Below are 16,151 nucleotides of genomic sequence, written 5' to 3' on the forward strand. Positions count from 1 at the left end.
CCCTCCTCAGTACTAATCACATGTTTGGAAGAATATTTGCAGCAGGGCAATGTGCCAACATGCACATTTCCGGTGAGTTGCAACTACGGAGGGAGGGAGAATTTTATTTGCCCACAGGCTTAAACGAGCTGAACTAATTCACATCTCCCAAGACTAATACATGGTGCAGACTAGAATTATTCTTCATAATATTCAATTCTCCAAAATTTGATTCAAGAAATGTACCAAAATGCATAAAAATGTGCATTTCAGGATAACATACAATTAGAAGTACATACAGTGGGATAAAAGAAAAACAACCTATTTTGCAATAAAATAGGTATTTAAGTATGGCATTGGTGAGGGACTTGCATTGGGGGTGAGCACAGGGCAAATGTGCATGGCCCCATTCTCCTAATTCACAGTGTTAAGTGTAGGTACTAAATGACCCAAATAAGGTTATTCTCTGCCTTTCTCCCAAATGTTGGCTATTGTCATCACTCCCCGCTGATCTGAGTCTCAGCAACAACAAGCAACAATACTTCTGACTACATCAATCTCTTTGGCACGCTAGGCTAGGAGATGTGGACTACAGCTCCCAGCCATCCCAGCCAGCAGGGCCAATGGTGATAGGAGTTGTAGTTCAACAAAATTTGGAGGGCGATATTTCATACCACATTAGAATTAATATCGAAATAACAGATCTGTGAACAGCAAAACAAAGAATACGCCAGCTGACTTTATAGTAATGAATGATGATCTAAAAGCTTAGATTCACTTCTTAAGGATTATGGTGCTAAGACCCACAGCTTTAGCTACAAATCAACAAGTAACTGGCTAACCTGCAGTGCTTATATTAAAGATCTGTTTGGATGGCCTGTTCAACATTTCAATTGCATTTGTGTCAAATTAGCCTCTTTCATTTACATATTCGGTGCCTCTGGAAAATGTCAGTAACTGAAAATTGCAAAGAAGGGAACAACATAACAAACAATTCAGAAAATACAGAAGTGTTTGCCACTGTTGAAATTCGACATTTCCTTTGGTTTTAAGCCTCGGGTATCCTCAATCCAGACCACAAGTAAATGCAATTTCAGATGCCACAACCATCTCTCCACGATTCAGATCTGGGCATTGGCTTACCAACTTCGGTTATGTAAGATTTCCCATCTGATGGCAGAGGAATATACTGGTTAGAGAAGAAGCTGCTGCCGTACCCCAGGATGAAGCCTTCCAGTTTGGTGCTTGGACTGGGTCGAATGTATCTCATGCACACTGCATCACCAGTTGCATTGATCTGAACTTTCAGGCTTTGTCTCTTAACTGAGGTTGGGGGAAGAGAAAGCAGAAAAATACGGGATGTCACCAACTCAAGCAGAACAAACTTTTCAGCATACATATACGACATGCTTTCAACAGCATAAATACAAGCAGGTCAGTAAATGTGTGGTAGCCAGTGCTGTCTCAACAGATGCTTCAGAGTGGCATCATGTAGCAACAGATGTGGCAAAGCTGAGAGTACCACATGTCCCACAGGTGCACCTAGTTTGTGCTAGAAATCAAGCTTTTAGTATTGCAGCTACAGCTTTCTGGAATCAATGGCCAGCTGAAATTAGAAAGGCACCCTGCATAATAATGTTTAGATGCCTACTGTTTTAGTTAAGAAGGCTTTCTCTGAGGTGTGACCCCCCCCCCCAATCATTTATGAAATATTAATTGTTCATCTATAGGGATGGCGCTTTTAGAGTGTGTAGGAATAGTCCTTAATTGTTTCTTAGAATTTGCAGTTTTTTATTTTATCTTATTTGTATTATGTCTTACACTGCTTTGTTTCTGTGAAGTGGATAATACATTTGTAAAGCAAACAAACATTTGCAAAGCAGCAGCTGCAATTGCACGAAAGGCAGTCTACTCAGGAAGCCGTTTGCAGTAATTTCCCAAAAGTCTTCAGTGATTTCACCGTAGCATCACAACCATTTACAATAATCTTGTTATGGTGCCACAGTGATGTGCTCTGAGAAAGGATAGAGTGGGTCCCATTAAGAACATAAGAATAGCCTGCTGAATGATGGCAATGGCCCATCTTGTCCAGCATCCTGTTCTCCAAGTGGCCAACCAGATGCCTCTGGGAAACCCATAAGCAGGGCCCAAGCACAACAGCACTCTCCTCTCCTGCAGTTTCCAGCAACTGGTATTCAGAAGCATACCGCAATAGTCATCATACCAGTAGCCGGTAGCATACCACTAGTAGCCATTCCTGTAATGTTCATATGACAGATATTGCAAATGACAGAATATTCCTTCTCTTTAAAATTTATTTAAGGAAGGCCCAATTCTGTTTGTCCTTTATGTTAAGTCCACTCAGTGTGAACCGTCGAGAAATTAAAAAGAGCACTAGGTCATTCCGTTGTGTTTGTCAACTGTAGTTAAGCATTAGTCATAGCCTGATCTTGATAGTTTTTAAGCTTTGTCAGTCTTTCTCTTTGAGTTCTTTGCTATATATCCACTTATTAGTCATATTTCCCACCATTTGGGTGCTTGAAGTGATGTACGGTCAATAGAAACAAACCCAATGAAATTTAACAAAATGCAAAGTATAGTGAAACAAAATACCAGTGGGTTTCAAACAGTGTTAGTATGCTATATTTTCACTACTGCAACAGAGGCTTTGTGGCATCAAAACTGGACTGATAAACAACTACAATAGCATTACAGTGACCAGATTTCTCATCCTGACACATTACCCTGTCCAGAGCCAAAGCTGTAATTCTCAGTAACATTACCCCATCTTGGCTAGTGCTTACATAAACAGTCATGCTAATTAAAACATGCTATCACATACACCCTACAAATCATTGGAGTCTGCTTGCTATTACCAGAATGACAGGTAGTCACAGTTACTTGTCTAGAAAATGCTCTTGTCATAAAACAGGTATAATTCAATCTATGTCAAAATGTCACTGTGCTGGCCAACAGCACTATAGTCATCACGCTGAAATCCTTAAGTGCCACGTCTAAGCCAGAGTGCTCTCTTTGTTCAGCACAACTCTTCATTATGTGTTTTCTTTGACATGTGCAGCATACGCATTATAAATGTGCACCTTCATTTCAAGGCGCAAACAGATTTTTATCTGGAATCAAATAAAAGGGATACCAGACTTGGAACATGTTATGTGGTCTTTCAGTTTTCTGAAAGCGGTTTATACGTCATATGAAAGCTCATATATGGTGCAGATATTAACTGTTAGGAAACGGGAAAATGGAATAAACTATGGGGTGAATACAGCCAGAATGAAGTGCTGCATTGAAGTGGCAGGAGGGGTTAAATTCTGACTACTATCCCAAGTTAAAAAAAATCCCTACATGTAGTAATGTAAATAATACATCTGAGCGAGACGTTTGGTGTAACTCTCTTCTCGTTATGCTAAATTTATTATAAAGCAGGGAGATTTTTTTTTTTAACATAGGAGAACCATTCAAAAACTTAACAGCTGCACACCTGCAATCTGAAGAGCTACAGCGGAAAATTCCTTAGGGAACAAGGACAAATCAGAGAACATCTGGGTCAGAGCCAGGAGTCTAATCCAGCATTCTGTTTCCACATCTGGCCAGTCAGAAGCTTCCAGGAAGCTCCCAAGAAGAGCGTAAAGGCAACCCAGCCACCTGACATATTCAGTGAAATGTAAGAACCCGGCATGCTTCACTCTTCCTTCTTTTGCAGGTCTCTCTTTTTTTGGGACATCAGAGCACAGGTGAGTTAACTTTTATTTATGCAGGTAAGTATAGGAAGGCCCCACTAAAGTACTTTCTCTGCCAGATGAGTTTGCATCATTGGCTTTGTTCTCTTTCCATTCTAGAACTCCTTAGTCCTCATCTGAGTTGCACCTTAAATAAGAACAGACACACTCTCTGCCCTTTCCTGCCTTTTAATAGTCCTCCAGCCAAGGACGGTGTTCACCAGTGGCTTTTTCCTCCTACTGCAAAACTTCCTGGCTTCTGACTTTCCAGTCGGACAGCTCCCAGTTTAGCTCTCCCTTTGCTCATTGGTCATTCTCTTCCCCCATTTCTTTCTTCTCTCACAGCTTCACATAGTCTCCCTTTAAAGCTCTATCTACTGTAGTTGTGTCACAGTATACCCTGCCCTGGTGTTATTCTTGATGAAGCGAGAGTTATAAATATTTTGAATAAGTAAATTTATAAAGGTAACAATTGGAACAACCTGCTTTACCTTGCAAAAGGGCTAAAAACATTTCTAGACAGGTAGCAATCACTTTAGGTCTTATAGCCTACCTACTTTTAAAAGGTGATAATTTTACTGTTCTGTATTAGGATTTTATTGGCACCTACTCCCCTTTCAGTCACACAGAGTCAATAGAAAGCTTTCTAAGGATACTGTATAAGGCATTTGGTTCCACTTCTGGCATGTTCCCAAATATTGGGTCTTAAATTATGTCAGATTCCTTGCTTTCCTCAGACTTCTGCTTTTGAACTTTACAGTTATGTCAAGATGAAGAACTGTTTGACCCAGAGAGAAATAACTAATTCATACTAGCTGGTTAATGTTTATTTTTTAAAAAAATACTCCAGTGAACAAATCTGGTACAGGTCTTAGTCATTACTTTACTACTTTAAATCTGTTGAACATTGTGTTGAAGCAGGACTTCTGCTAAAGAATAATTTTTGTTCTTTATAGGTTGGTCATTTATTTTACATTGCCAAAAAGAGGAAAATGCATCACCCAAAAAAGGGCAATGATTGCATAATGTAGATGTATTTTTGCAAACTAATAAACAATGACAATTTAATTATAAATTCAAAACCATAGTGTGGAAGACTGTAACCAGGTGGTCTGCACATACAACTTCCAATTCAGTTCACATTTAAAAATGAACTCACCTAATTTGCACCAATAAAACAGCGGTCTAACAACCCATAAAAAGCATATAAAAACAAATAAAGCAATTTGAGAGGATCCAAACACGCAAAACAGAGTTGAATCTTATGGGTCATGTGAAAGCCTGGGCCAAAAGATAAGTCTTCCCAAGGCATCTGAAGCAACTGATGGTTCATGAATGATAGAGAAGGGCATTCTACAGTAGAGGGGCAACAGCAGAAAATGTCTGTTTGGGGTCACTGCCCTACAATATTCTGTAGGGTGTGGTGTCATGGGCAGAATTGTCCCAATGCATGAATCACAATGGCTAAGCTATCCTTGTCAAGGAAGGGGTGTAGTTGGCGTGTCATCCTAGGTGTTCATTGTGACAGATGTCACCAGAGCTCACAGTGACAGAGATTGATCTAGGAGCACCCCCAAACTACACAACTTATGTTTCAAGGGGTGTGCAACCCTATTCAGAACTAGTGAATTCCCTAACCCCCGGATCTGGGAAGTTCCTGCCTGCAGAATCTCAGTCTTAGCAGGATTCATTCTGTTTGCTGCCCCTTGTCCAGCGTACCATCAGGAGGACCAAGGTAATTTACAGTAATAAAAATATAATTAATAATAATACCTTAATTAATTAATAATAATATACTATAAGCTGCTTTGCTCTTTGAGTTGAAGTTCCAATTAACTCAATCCAGACTATGTGCTCAGCTTTATATTATCCTAGGCCTGTCTGCACCTGAATGTGAAATCAAGTAGCGGATCACCCGCTGGAAAAAAAAAAATATTATTGCCAAGACACATTTCTTCAGAAACATGCAAAGTTCAATCCACATCTTATTGAGGTCAATGGCAAAACTCCCACTCATTTTAATGGGGCTGGCCTGCATTCACTGAAAAGAAATTATTGGGGAATTTTGTCCAGCTGTGACTACCTCGTCAGCAAAGAGCCAGATGGACAAAAGGGACATCTGCACTTTGTATATCACTTTCAGTCCATCTGTACAATTCCCATGATCGTAGCTGAAATTAGCATGTTAAAGTTCATGTTGTGGTTAAGATTTGGGGGCTTTCTGCATTTTTCCTCTTCTGCCTTTTCTCCAAAGATCCCTATTGTACAGCCAAGTATGAAAGAAATTAACACCACACACCAAACCCGTAAATGATGCTATCTGTTTAACAGACTGAACAAAGTGAGGAGGTTTAACTCCACAGTTTGGCTTTCTCTGTTAGTTTGCAATCTCCTTTAAAAACAGAGCTGTTACAATGAAATCTCACAAGTGTTTCCAGGACACAATACTACATTTCAAGTACTGTAAAAACCAAAAACTAAAAACCCTGAATTTACCAAATAGGAGAGAAAGGGCCTAGATATCTCTACTGAACACTGAGCTATCAGACTCAGTCTTGTGAGGTTCAAAAATGGACTACTTCAACCACCTGTTTTTCAGGGGAGATGGCAGAGCATCTGATTCAGAACTGGGGAGAATATGAACCTAGCTTTTGCTCTGGTTTTGAGACAGAAACTACTCTGGTGGACAATCCATGTTGGGAGAAGTGCAACTTGTTGGGTTTTGATAACCACTCAGTGGCTTTTCAAACCATTAACCATGGTTTACTTCTGGAGTCTCTCTTCAAGATGACACTTGGAGGTGTCATGGTTCTTTCTGGAGGGATAAACCTAGAAAGAAGTGCTGCAGGACCTCAGTTCCACCTCATAGACTCTATGCTTTTTAACATTTTCATGAGCCAGCTCAGTCAACTTGAGATTCTTCTGGAATGTATAGCTCATTCTCTCTTTCCAACCAGCTCATCCCAGAGAGGCAGTGGAAATTCCAAACAGGTGTTTGGAGACAGTTTTGGGATGGATGAAGGCAAACAAACTGAATCATAATCCTGGTAACACAGTACAGAATTAGTAGTGCTCTTCAGATATTATAGCCATGCAGTGGGGTGGTGGTGGTGTCACCAGTTGTAGCCCTGGCCTCAGTTACACATGCTCTATCACATTCAGACTGAAATATTGTAATGTGTTCTACACAGGGTTGTCTTTAAAGATAGTTTAGGAATGTCAAGTGGTACAGATTGCACTTGCTATGTTTATGCTATTTGAAGGGTGGCTTGGTCCAAGTCTGTTTTAAAAAATCCTAAGGACAGAGAGAAGTAGATTTGTTGTTGGTTATCTGCAGATAGCACCTGGAGAGCAGATTGAGCAGGCACGCAGGTCACCTTCCCTGGTATTGTTCTTCTATCATAATTATTTCTAGATTTGCATCTGTGCATATGCATTAGAATATGTGCATTTTATGCAAATTTGTCCTTCTTCTGGTGATGTTTTCCTCTCTTTTTTTGGAAATGTTAAATTGGCCACCCTACCACTTGCAATAACTGCCTATTTATTTCCATTCCCATTTTTAAGTGTTGGTCTTAAGCCCTAGGCAGTTTGACAGCAGGTTATCTGAAGGATTCCCATGTACATACGAGTTAACCTAGGTCTCAAATCCAGCCTCCTGGGCGTTGTTCTCCAGCACAACAGTAAGGTCCATTATGATGGTGCTCCCACATGTAAAGATTTCATACCATAGAAAGGAATGCATGGCCCATTCTGCATTGGCCTTTAAATAAACCCTGAGCAGGCTTTTATTTCTGTCTTCTTTCTGAAAGAAAGAAGTGTGGCATGTTGGGTTTTTTAATTGCTGTTGTTTTTAGAGTTTAGAGTTTAGATTTTGATGGAGTTATTGAGCATGTCATTGTTTTATGCTGCTTTGATTTTGTGAGTCACCTTAGGACCATTATGCCTTGAAAGGCAGGCTCAAAATCCATTAGTAAATAAAATATTAATAGTCTGTGTACAATTCCCCATTTGACATTTTTGGCCTTGTATTTAAATAGATATTAACAACTGCTGAAGACTTATTTGCTATAATTAGAACATACCTCATCACTGAAACATGGATGACAAATAGTTATCTAATTATGGATACTAACAGCCTGAATTGTGCCATTTTTTTCTCGTTTTATATGTAAGTGAAAACATAAGGCATTTTATAAATCTGGATTCAATTTAATGCACTACAGTAAATTTCAGTTACTTACTTGAAACCTCAGTATAGGATAGTTAAAAAGTAATTAAGCTAGCACTGGCAGTTTTCTGAATATTAGAATGAGAACCCACTTGCAACCAATCAAATGCTGGGAAAAGACAGGGTTGGTGGCTTCATTCAACTATACCCTGAAATTGGTTCATTATTATCTGGACTGCAAGAACACAATTAAATGGATAAAGGAAGGCACAGTCTTTAGCAGAAAGCAAGTCTTCAGGCTAACTATTTCCATGTTTTCTACATGGTGGGTAACTTTATATTACTAGCACTGTTAGAATTTATTTAAGGATTGTTTACCTAGGTGATGGATAAACTGATCCTGTTCCAACTTGGAATCTAGCAACCAAGCAGCAAACCTAATGTTATAAACTGATGCAAGAGCTCTCTTCTCTTAAAATCTTTCAAAACATATCTGAATTTTTGCAGATACACATTACCAAAATGCATACTGGGAATGCGTGTGTGACATTCTTTTCTACCTCCCACACCAATCCTTCTCTGATCAGATATTATCCTATGTGCTTTGTTTACAATGGTAAGTATATACACATGGAGCCACAAGCAGAGACAACAGCTGTGGAACAAGTCCAGCAAACAGAAACCACAATACCTGTGCCTCCATGTTGCTGGAGGACTCCTCTTGTTGCCAAAGAGGAAACTGCTCCTGCCATTTGCCATTTCCAGCTTTTTAATTATAGTAGTATTATGGGCTAGTATATTTGTAATAATATAGGGTGATGTCTTTGCAATGGCTTTTCTACAATATGCTCTAAAGAACAGGAAGCACACTACATATAAAGTTTTTGGGCCCAAAGTAGCACTCTCTTTCTGCTTGACTTCGGCATGAGCAACGGGGGTGTGGGGAGAGATGCCTCTATGGCAATGATAGCTGATTTAGTTCATTGGCTGCTGCATGTAGCCCGAGTCTTTTCGTGGTGGTTCTGTTGTGGAAGGCTTAGGGCACACCAGTAGGAAGTTAGCCAAGAATGTGTTTGGCTGTCTTAAACAAAAAAGGCTGAGCAACAACAGGAAATGCCCAACTCCATCCAAATACAGTAAGTTCAGTGCTACCTAGTGACACAATTATAGATAAGACATGATCCACACATTTCCCACCTTTTGTTAAAACAGCCTTCTTCAACCTGGGGTCCTCCAGATGTGTGGGATTGCCCCTTCCCCAACTTGTCCTGTTCCCTGTAACAATCATCCATCAGGGCAACCAAAGCCAGCAGTTGAACCTCACTTCAGAACTAGCTGCCTCCTGGGCACCAGGCTAGTGAATGCAGAATGGACATCTTATCACACACAACTTTGACCTCCAGCACCTCACCACGACTACCTGCCTCCCTCCTACGCTCTGCCACCTGAGGAAGCTGCCTGAAGGCCACTTCTGCTTATGAGTTTGAGTATACCACAATCTCAGGTACAAGATGTTGCCAGTTTTGCCTGCATTAAAGAGCAGCCAGGGTTTAAAAAGTGGGCAAAGGAAGCTGCCAGTTAGTGTCTCTGGTAGGACAATTCATGACGCCACATTCACAGCAATTTTTCTCTTTTATAAACAGTGATCAGATGTAAAAAAAATAGTTCAAATTAAGCACAGCATTTATTTTGGGGGTCTTCGTTTAAATTCTACCATGAACAGCAGCAGCTTGCTCCTTCCTAGTGGCCTCATCCACTAACACCAGTCTTGGCACATTATTTTGGCACATGGCATCCATTTCACATACAGGATACAGAAGTTTAACAGCACAGTTTTACCCCCTGCATGTAATGTTGTTCTTTTCTGTTAAACAAAACGAACAGCATGTAAAGTTCCTAACATTAAAAACAAGTGCTACAGATACATTCTCTCTAAGGAGTTGAAACATGTGGTATTAGTTAACACAATGTGCCAGAAAATCTTTGTCCTTGACACAAGGGATTAATACAGAGGAGCACAAGAGAGGATTGGGCCTTGGGTGGTTTTAAACAGAAACACTTAGCATAAGTTTCATGAAGTTGGAAAAACTTTGCATGGAAATCTCTTTGCTTGAATTCAAGATTAAACTCTTATTCACCAATCTCATTTCCATTAGTTTAAATTTAGCCCAGTTTTTAGAATCCATGGCACAGTACATTTGAAAAGGCAATGTTCTCTCTCTTTGGTATAGGTTCAAAGTAAATTGGATGATTTCAAAGGAGAGATCCTGTATATACTGCTCAGTAAGTTAGAAAGCAGACTTTGGTCATATGATATTAGAAAGTACACACAGTCACCCACTTTCAAAAAGTGTTTTCCAGAACATAATGGAGCCTTTCTTCCCATTTCTTTCCTTTAGCTTCTATAGGATCTCTATCCCCAAACGCTGTCACAATAAATTACACTTCCATAACTCTGAATTTCATAATTATAACAACGAACAGTTAAGTAACAGCATATGTGGTTTGAAGCAGCTCCACCTAAAGCTTTGCATGAGAGCTCTTAGGTAAACAACTTTAGGCCCAGTTCCAACTTTGTGTTGTTGTTTTAGCTGAATCATCTTGTAGTATGAGTTGAGTAGTTGTGCTATGCATATCTGTATTCTGACATATGGTAATTAAGAGTTGCTGCCCAAGAAACTAAACTGATCTTTACCGTGCCTTAAGTCATAGAAGACCTCCAGCATGGTGTAGTGAGAGCCAGCATGGTGTAGTGGTTAAGAGCGGTAGACTAGTAATCTGGGGAACCGGGTTCACGTCTCCGCTCCTCCACACGCAGCTGCTGGGTGACCTTGGGCTAGTCACACTTCTCTGAAGTCTCTCAGCCCCACTCACCTCACAGAGTGTTTGTTGCGGGGGAGGAAGGGAAAGGAGAATGTTAGCCGTTTTGAGACTCCTTCAGGTAGTGATAAAACGGGGTATCAAATCCAAACTCTTCTTCTTCTTCTTCTCCTGGATCAGACCTACAGTGATTAACTAGGCATCTCTAGAAAGCCTGCAAGCAGAATGTGAGGGCAATAGCCTCCTAATGTTGTTCTTCCCAGGAACTGGTATCTAGAGCATGGTCCATCTGATCTTGCAGGTTATATGTAGCCATCTCGATCAGTGGTCATCAATAGCCTAATCCTCCACAAATTTTCCCTTTAAAAGCCATCTATGTTGGTGGACATCACCATATCATTCTGGAAGCAAATCCCATAAATTAACTATGTCTGTCTACTACATACTTCCGTTTGCCTGTCCTAATTATCCAGGATAATATCCACAAATTTGACACCAGTTTCAGATTCTGATTCCACCCTGGAATTCTCTCTTTAAAAATGAGATTTTAAACTGATCAAACCAGCTCATCTCAGAGAACTAGGTTCACCTGGTGCAATTCTTAAATGTCTGATTAATCTGGGGGAAAGTCTACATGAGTAATTGTCAGGAGCCAGAGTCAGGAATAGGCCAGCAATAAAGAAACAACCACTGGTTTTGGTGAAGTTTACTCTTTATTCAAAGAACCAAAAAACAGTGCAGGTGATCGCAGCAACTCTTCCTAGTAGGTCTTGCCCACAATGAGGCAGTTGTGAGGAATGAAGGTCCCCACCTTCCCATTGCTTTCTGAGGCTCCTGCCCTGGTTCCTTCCACAGCAGCCTAAGGCTTCATTGTCCTGCCTATCATTATTCCACCCTCTTCATTTCTCTGCATGTTCTGGAAGTCTAGGAGGGAGAGAAGCTGATCGCAGCAGGAGGGAGAGGCTCCCAGGCTTCTTCAGCAGCCTGCCTGATCTCTGCCTCTGCCTCTGCCTCTGGACTGCCTTCTGCCACAGCCTCTTCCTGCTCACTAAACCCTGTTACTTCTTCAGCTTCCGACACCTTCTCCTCCCAGTCTGCTACCTCTTCTCCCACTAACTACTCATCGTTGTTCCCCAGGTTCATCTGGCAAAAAGCTGACATGAAGGTTTTAAAGAAAAGATGACTGGCTGACAGTGCTTGCCCCTGGGGTGCTTCTTTGGAAAGCTTTATTACTACTTATTTCTGACCACAAAGGAGATATTTCTTGGTAATTTATCTTTTCTGGGTTTTTTTGACATTTCATTCTCATTCGTCCTTCATTGGGGCTCATTCTTTTTCAAGAATTCGTTTGATACCTGGCAAGAGACAAGCAATGCTTATCCATATCTCCCCTTCATTCACCCCCTCAATCCCGCTTTATCAAGATTCATGGTTTGGAAACTTGTACAGTAGCTGGAAAATGAGAGGAAAGCAAAGAGATTGTAGCTATTAAAATTTATTGCCTTCCAGAAATGTCTAGGAATTTTCTGCTGTTCTGACTACAAGCACAGGTTGCACGTTTACTGGAATGAGGTCAAATCCCAGTAGCAATTTAAGTTATATTACTTCTTTTTGTTATATTTCAAAACACACACACAAAAACCCCAAGCATGATGGCACTAATAATATGGATGATGTGTCATATCCTCCATTGAGACATTGTGTCCTACTTTTAAATCAGTTGTTATCTGATAAATCAATTACACTTCTTAACTCTATGTGAAATATCTTCATTTTGAATTTGTTTTTGGTGAAATCTCAAAACTGGCAAAATACAAGTTACTTCTGCTTGGTTGAATTATCAGTTCTATCATAATAATCCACAAATGAAATAATATTGAAATGAAAGTAGCAATCTGTTTTCTACTTTCATCTCTTGGGTTGTAGTAAGTACACTAGCAAAACGTTTGTACATCTACGGTCATATGAATATAAATTTTATTTTATTTTTACTCTAATTCAAAGGGTAACTACAAAATAAATTAAACTTAATCTGTTTCTCCATTAAATGGAATCTACTCGCACATGCATTACATGTGCTGCATACATTTGTGTTCTATAAATGTTGGCTTGAAATACTTATGATTCTAACAGCTGGAAGAATTTATTCCATCTTGCATAAGAGAAAATGAGTCCCAGAATACTGATGACCTGGCCTCTTAGATAAATTGCAGGTAAGACAATGAGAGTTGACCATTTTGTTCTTCTGTGTATTCTAATCTATTCCTGTGAAATTTACACACATCAAAACCCTGCAATCCCACGAAACTATTGTAGGCAAGAATTAATTAAACCTGAATTACTATTACTCTGTAACTGAAGAAAGGAATTAACACAGTGTTCTGGAGAAACAAAGTTAATTGTTTCAGTGACAATGTTTTCTTTCATACTTCGAGAGAAAATATTTTTCCAATTCACATACAGTATGCAGGTTGGATCTGGCAGCAGGAAATAATCAAGTATGAACAAATCTTGCTTTTAGTGGAGTTAAATGGGGCAGGGGGAGAAAGACAGGTTTTCAGCCATTACCCATAGAAAAGACCAGATGGCAAGATAAAAGGTTATTATTATTACTTATGTAGCACTATTCAACATGCACACAGAGCTTTAAATAAAAAGAAGATAAAGAAATATCTCTGCCCTGACAAGTTTACCATCTACATTGTGACAGCAGGGAAAACAATGGATGGATCAGCCTATTTCCGTCTCATAACAGCATCATAGGCACTGAATCATAGGCCTGTTTTTGCAAATTTTCTTTTCAGACACACAAAAATATGTATTTAAATTATATACATTGTATATGCATTGAAACGTTGTTTTTTTGTATGCCTTTCCGTTAGTAGAGGTTCCTGTTGTTTGGCCCACAGGTGGTTCGTGAGCTTCACTCGTGATCCACTGCATTGCACACGCAGGTGGCGCTGTGGTCTAAACCACTGAGCCTCTTGACTTCCGGCGGCGACGCCATCGCGGAGCGGTCGTGGGTTGCCTCGGCTGCGAGGCGACCCAGTCCGTCCCGGGGGTTGGAGCCCCGCTACCGCAAAGCGGGGCTCCGGTGGGGTGCGGGAAGAGCGTCCCGCACCCTGGGCTCCCCGGCTGTGCCCATTAGTGCTCCGAACCCTTCCCTCGCTCCCCCTGTAAAGGGGGAGTGGGGGTGAAGGGACAACGGAGCCGGGCTATAGGGGACATGCCCCAACCGGGATGTAAATGCGGCGGTCACCCCCGCGACGAGCGTCAAAGTTCTACCTGTGATTTTTGGAACTAAAGAAACCCGGTGGTCGTGAGTATTCGATTGGATTAGATTTTATGCTTTTCGGACGATCCGGGGGGAAGTGGAAAGGAAGCCTGCCTCCCTCCCTTCGGGGGAAAGAAATTAACCAGCTTAAGTGACTGCTGCTACAAAATTGGTTACAAAGTATTCGAACTTTGATAAATGAGGCTGTCAAAATCTCCCTTTGGGGAGTAAGTTTGCGGAAAATATCTCCGTTTAAAGTTTTGGTCTTTGCGCTCTGGCTTCAGGAAAAATGGCGATGGAAAGTTCGAACTGATGTGGAAAATAACTGCTATAAAAGGAAGAACATAGAGACAGGAACTGAAATTTGATATCCACCCCCTCTCTCAATATGCTGGACTTTGTGTTTGAACTTGTTTTGAACTCTGGACTAACGGATGAACAAAGGCTTATTGTTTTGAAGCTGGAACTGCTTAATCGGAAAGTGAAAGTCTTGAGTGGGGATATGAAAAAAAATCTACTTCCCACAGAGGAGGCTTTTCAAATTCTTGACACTATGGAAGGAAACCTTGGCAAAGAGCTGAAAGGGATGTTTGAAGGATGGAGAGAAATGACAGGGCGACTCCGGGAAAAAGATCCCTTCTTTGGGGGTGGCAGCCCCGGGACGATAAGATTTGCTATATCCAGACCCCGAGGTGTGAGCTCGGGAGTAAGGGACAAAGAATTAAGATATCTACAAAAAGAAGAAGAATGCTACAAAGAAGAGGAGCAGCCGAAAGAAGATGAGATGTGTACCCTGAAGCCCGATGCAAGGTTTGTTGCGAACTGTGCCTGGATCTGTGGACATATGGGAAAAGAGGACAATTGGAAGATTGGTTCCGGTGATAGACGGAGAAGGACAATGGATAGAGGGGGAGTAGGGTGAAGTATTAAGTGTAAAATTTAAATGGTCTGTTATGGTATTCTGAAATCGGAGGGTGAAGATTGTTAGTTTTATTTGTTTTTTTTTTTAATAGGAAAGGAGATATTTGAAATTTTATATTATTAGCAGCAGGATAAAGGACAGAAGAAGTTAGTATAGATTTGATAAGAATAATTTGTTATGATTTATAATGGTGTATTATTAGTCAATATAGACTAAGATGATTAAGATGATTATTTTCTTTTTAATTGAGTTTAATCTTTAGAGGGAAGTTGTTAAAAAAGTAGATTATGGATATAAAACCGAAGCTGAAAAGGCAGGGGAAGTCAACCGTCAAGATTCGGAAATAGATTTTTTTTTTTATGCATGTAAACAAGAAGAAGAATCCTGGCAATATTTGTATTTGTTTTATAACTGTATTTGTTTTATAATTGTATAATTGTAGGTGTGGGTATGGGTGTATGCTTTGTTATAAAAATGCCAATAAATTCTTTAAAAAAATAAATAAACCACTGAGCCTCTTGGGTCGCCGATCGGAAGGTTGGTGGTTCGAGTACGCGTGATGGGGTGAGCTCCCATTGCTATGTCCCAGCTCCTGCCAACCTAGCAGTTCAAAAGCACACCAGTGCAAGTGGATACATAGGTACTGCTGCGGTGGGAAGGTAAATGCCGTTTCCATGTGCCCTGGCTTCCATCATTGTGTTCTGTTGCACCAGAAGTGGTTTAGTCATGCTGGCCACATGACCCAGAAAGCCATCTGTGGACAAATGCCGGCTCCCTCGGCCTGAAAGCAAACTCGACTGGACTTAACCATCCAGGGGTCCTTTACCTTACCTTTACCATTGCATGTTTGTGGATTTGTGGTTGAAGTAGTGAAATGGCACAGCCACTGCATTAAATTTCTTATTGGTATTTAACCACACTTTTATTGCTTCCTTTATTTCTTGTATTCTATTGTATTAAAAATTGGAATTCAAGTTGTAACACTATGGAATATGATACACAAGCAATAAAATAATCGCAACTAAAAATCATAGAGCATCTAGCGCAGAGCATTACAATTGCTACAACAGGCAGAAAAATATTAAGTGGTCTGCCAAGGGCCTGAGCAATTTTCAAGTGGTTGATGAAGGGGCGGGGGGAGGTTAGGAACCACTGCTCTAAAATACACGTTTTGTGTATATATATTTTTAACCAAAACTGCCTTGCAACATTCAGTTACATGCCTAATCTGATTGACAGATACACTGA

The 16,151-nt window shown here is 40.4% G+C and overlaps 1 protein-coding gene across 23 annotated transcripts in view; it reads right to left on the minus strand.

Moving 5' to 3' along the window:
- ABI3BP (ABI family member 3 binding protein) overlaps positions 1-16,151 on the minus strand; it is a 127,504-nt gene that overhangs the window by 97,625 nt on the left and 13,728 nt on the right. For all 23 annotated transcript variants that reach the window (XM_033146636.1, XM_033146639.1, XM_033146637.1 and 20 more), the window contains exon 2: positions 1,123-1,302. In XM_033146636.1, coding sequence (XP_033002527.1) covers positions 1,123-1,302 — 180 coding nt within the window. The remainder of the gene's footprint in view (positions 1-1,122; positions 1,303-16,151) is intronic.

This window comes from Lacerta agilis, chromosome 4 (genome assembly GCF_009819535.1).
Source record: "Lacerta agilis isolate rLacAgi1 chromosome 4, rLacAgi1.pri, whole genome shotgun sequence".
Classification (NCBI taxonomy): domain Eukaryota; kingdom Metazoa; phylum Chordata; class Lepidosauria; order Squamata; family Lacertidae; genus Lacerta; species Lacerta agilis.